Raw genomic sequence first — 2,500 nt, forward strand, 5'->3', positions numbered from 1 at the left:
GCATTGCGCTGAATGGCCTGCCGGATCTGCTCGTTCGCGTCCTTGATGTTCTCCGTCGTGCCCACCACGTTGGTGGCTATGTGCTCAATGTCTCCCTTTTGGATTGATACCTGCCGGTGGGATGGAGGAATAGTAAAGATTTCGATTAATTTAGATAATCGTACACTAGTTGTCGCATCTCCCGGCGCTACCTTCTCGGTAAAGATATCCTGCAGATGTGCGATGTCGGCAACGTTGCGCTGAATTTGTTCCACCTCCTCGGACAGTCCCTTCAGTTCGTTGTACAGCTGAATGTTTTCTGATTCAAACATCTGAATATCCTCGGGACTAAGATCATTACCCTCATACTCGTCATCCATCGTACTCTCCTCCAGATCATCCATCGTCGTCGAAAGGGCAACCGTTTTGTCGGGCTTCTGGGCCGTATCCAGCGATTCCGCCCGTCTCGATGCAACCGGCGATCCGCTTGGTCGGTCAGCCAGTGCCTCCGCCGGTGCCGTTTCCAGCGGCCTGTTCAGTACGTCGGTTTTCATTTTGGGCTGCAGCTTGATGTATTGGATCGTTTCGATTTGACGCCGGATGCGGAACTTTTTCTGCTCGAGCGCAATCTTCCGGACACCGTTCGCGTACTCGACAAGGCTCTCGATGACGAAGGTTAGGAAGCTCTCGGCCTGTTTCTGCACCCGCAGGTCGTGCAGTTCGCGTCGCAAATCCCCCACAACCATGGCGGTGTTGGAGAGGATATTTTCCGACTCGCGGTCGATCAGCTCGCGCTCCTCGTCCGTCATGGGTGGGGCAGCGTTTTTCAGGTGCTCAGCTAGTTGCATATAGGAGGCCCGGTTATCGAGAAGGAAGTTTCGCAACAGCGTGACCTGGTGCTTGAGCGATTTCGCTTTGCTCCATATTTCGTGCGTAGGACTGCTGTTCTTTTTAGCCAATATACGGTTCTTGTCCGGTTGCGTGATGCTGCCCGGTGGTAGCTTTAGCCGGGCCGTTTTCACGGAAGCCTTAAACAACGAAGTGATGTCCATCGTGGACACTCCTGCATCCGTTTCGCTTCAGATTTTTCCACGATTTCCACAAATTTTCCCGATTTTTCGATTTTGTGCTGATTCAAAACAATGCGCTGTCAAATCGGTAGTTGTTTACGTGTTGCTCGCTCCCGTTTACAGTGCAAGGGATCGAGTTTGGATTGAAATCGCTGGGCGCGCGCAGGAACGCATGTTTTGTTCACGTTTGCAACATTTGCGAATCCTTTCAAGAAAAAGAGGATGAGCTATAGAGACGGGGATGGTTCCGGAGCTAACCACACTGGCCCCATTCTCATCCTGCAGTTTTTTCGCAAAAATCTTATCGTCCAGGAAACGGTCTGGAACTCAAGCGTGTTTGAAAGTCGGCAAAAAATTGTGAAATGCGTTTATGCTCGCGGATTTTGCGAATATCGAAGAAACAAACTGCAACTCCAGCAACGAAAAATGCAATTTATTGCACACTACAATTCCGCAATGAATGAATAATGAATTGCTATGAATATTGCGTATTTTTAGAGGTATCCGAAAATCTCAGCGGCTGCCGTAGCGTTCAACGGTTGAAGCCTCCAAACCAAACTCCCCACCACGGCCGGCGCCCCACCTCCTTTCCAGTCGAGCGTGACAAAAAAAACCACTCTGCTGGAAGCCCGCCGCGGTCGCACGGTTATTTAGAGGTTAAACGTTCTCGTGGTAAAACGCCTAGTACTCGCGCGCGTGGTACACTACCCAGACATCCCTTTGAATCCCGTCGTTGTTTCGCATCGCTACTACACGCAACCCTCTAGTAGATCAACATGCCGACCTACCACAAGCCGGAAGCCAAGACCATCCAGGAGCTGAAGGATATCGCCCACAAGTTGCGCATTGATTCGATTAGTGCGACTCAAGCCTCGAAATCGGGGTAAGTACACGTTGTTCCGTTTCCTCCCATCTCCCACACCCTGCTTACCGGCTGCTGCGGAAGGCAAGAGAAAGGCCTCGTGGGCCGGGGGCCATGTGTGTGCGATAGTTTCGCGGGGATTAGAGAGTGACCGCCATCCCGAGCGGAACGCCGGGGCCCTTTCACCCGGCTTTCGCATCGTACGCACCTATGCCCGGCTTTCGCACCGGCGTAGATGTAAGCGCTTCCAAAAAAAAGGGCAAAAAACTTGTTTGGCGATTGTCGTCAGACCGCGCGATCCGCTAACAGATAGTGCCCGCGTGTGCTGGAGCGAGATAGGAATGAGAAGTCGAAGGAACAAGCGAAACGGGGCATCATTCGCCGCTCGTTTGCTCGTTTCTTGTAACCCTTTTTTGCTGACGAAGAGTAATGATGATGATGATGATGATGGTTGGATTTTCTAAGTTTAAAATTAGTGCCCGCGATGCCTGCCGTGCACGATTTGTCCTTTGGTTCCAGGGCTAAGCTGCAACCTCTAGAACGGTGAAAGGGAATTCTGAGTCTAGCCGCCGCGTCTCGGGTCTCGTGA

At 51.7% G+C, this 2,500-nt stretch overlaps 3 protein-coding genes across 3 annotated transcripts in view; 2 read left to right on the forward strand and 1 right to left on the reverse strand.

Moving 5' to 3' along the window:
* The window catches only part of LOC125955944 (syntaxin-18), a 1,368-nt gene extending 247 nt beyond the window's left edge, over positions 1-1,121 (reverse strand). The window contains exons 1-2 of the mRNA XM_049687311.1: positions 192-1,121; positions 1-110 (exon numbers count right to left, since the gene is read on the reverse strand). The exon at positions 1-110 is cut by the window's left edge and continues 247 nt beyond it. Of these exons, the coding sequence (XP_049543268.1) occupies positions 1-110; positions 192-1,031 (950 nt within the window). The 5' untranslated portion in view covers positions 1,032-1,121. The remainder of the gene's footprint in view (positions 111-191) is intronic.
* LOC125955935 (AT-rich interactive domain-containing protein 1B-like) overlaps positions 1-2,500 on the forward strand; it is a 42,110-nt gene that overhangs the window by 8,354 nt on the left and 31,256 nt on the right. The gene's annotated exons all lie outside the window — the stretch shown is intronic.
* Positions 1,663-2,500, forward strand: part of LOC125955912 (transketolase-like protein 2) — a 4,058-nt gene continuing 3,220 nt past the window's right edge. Inside the window, exon 1 of the mRNA XM_049687241.1 lies at positions 1,663-1,932. Coding sequence (XP_049543198.1) covers positions 1,826-1,932 — 107 coding nt within the window. The 5' untranslated portion in view covers positions 1,663-1,825. The remainder of the gene's footprint in view (positions 1,933-2,500) is intronic.

The sequence above is a fragment of the Anopheles darlingi genome, chromosome 3, assembly GCF_943734745.1.
Source record: "Anopheles darlingi chromosome 3, idAnoDarlMG_H_01, whole genome shotgun sequence".
Lineage (NCBI taxonomy): Eukaryota > Metazoa > Arthropoda > Insecta > Diptera > Culicidae > Anopheles > Anopheles darlingi.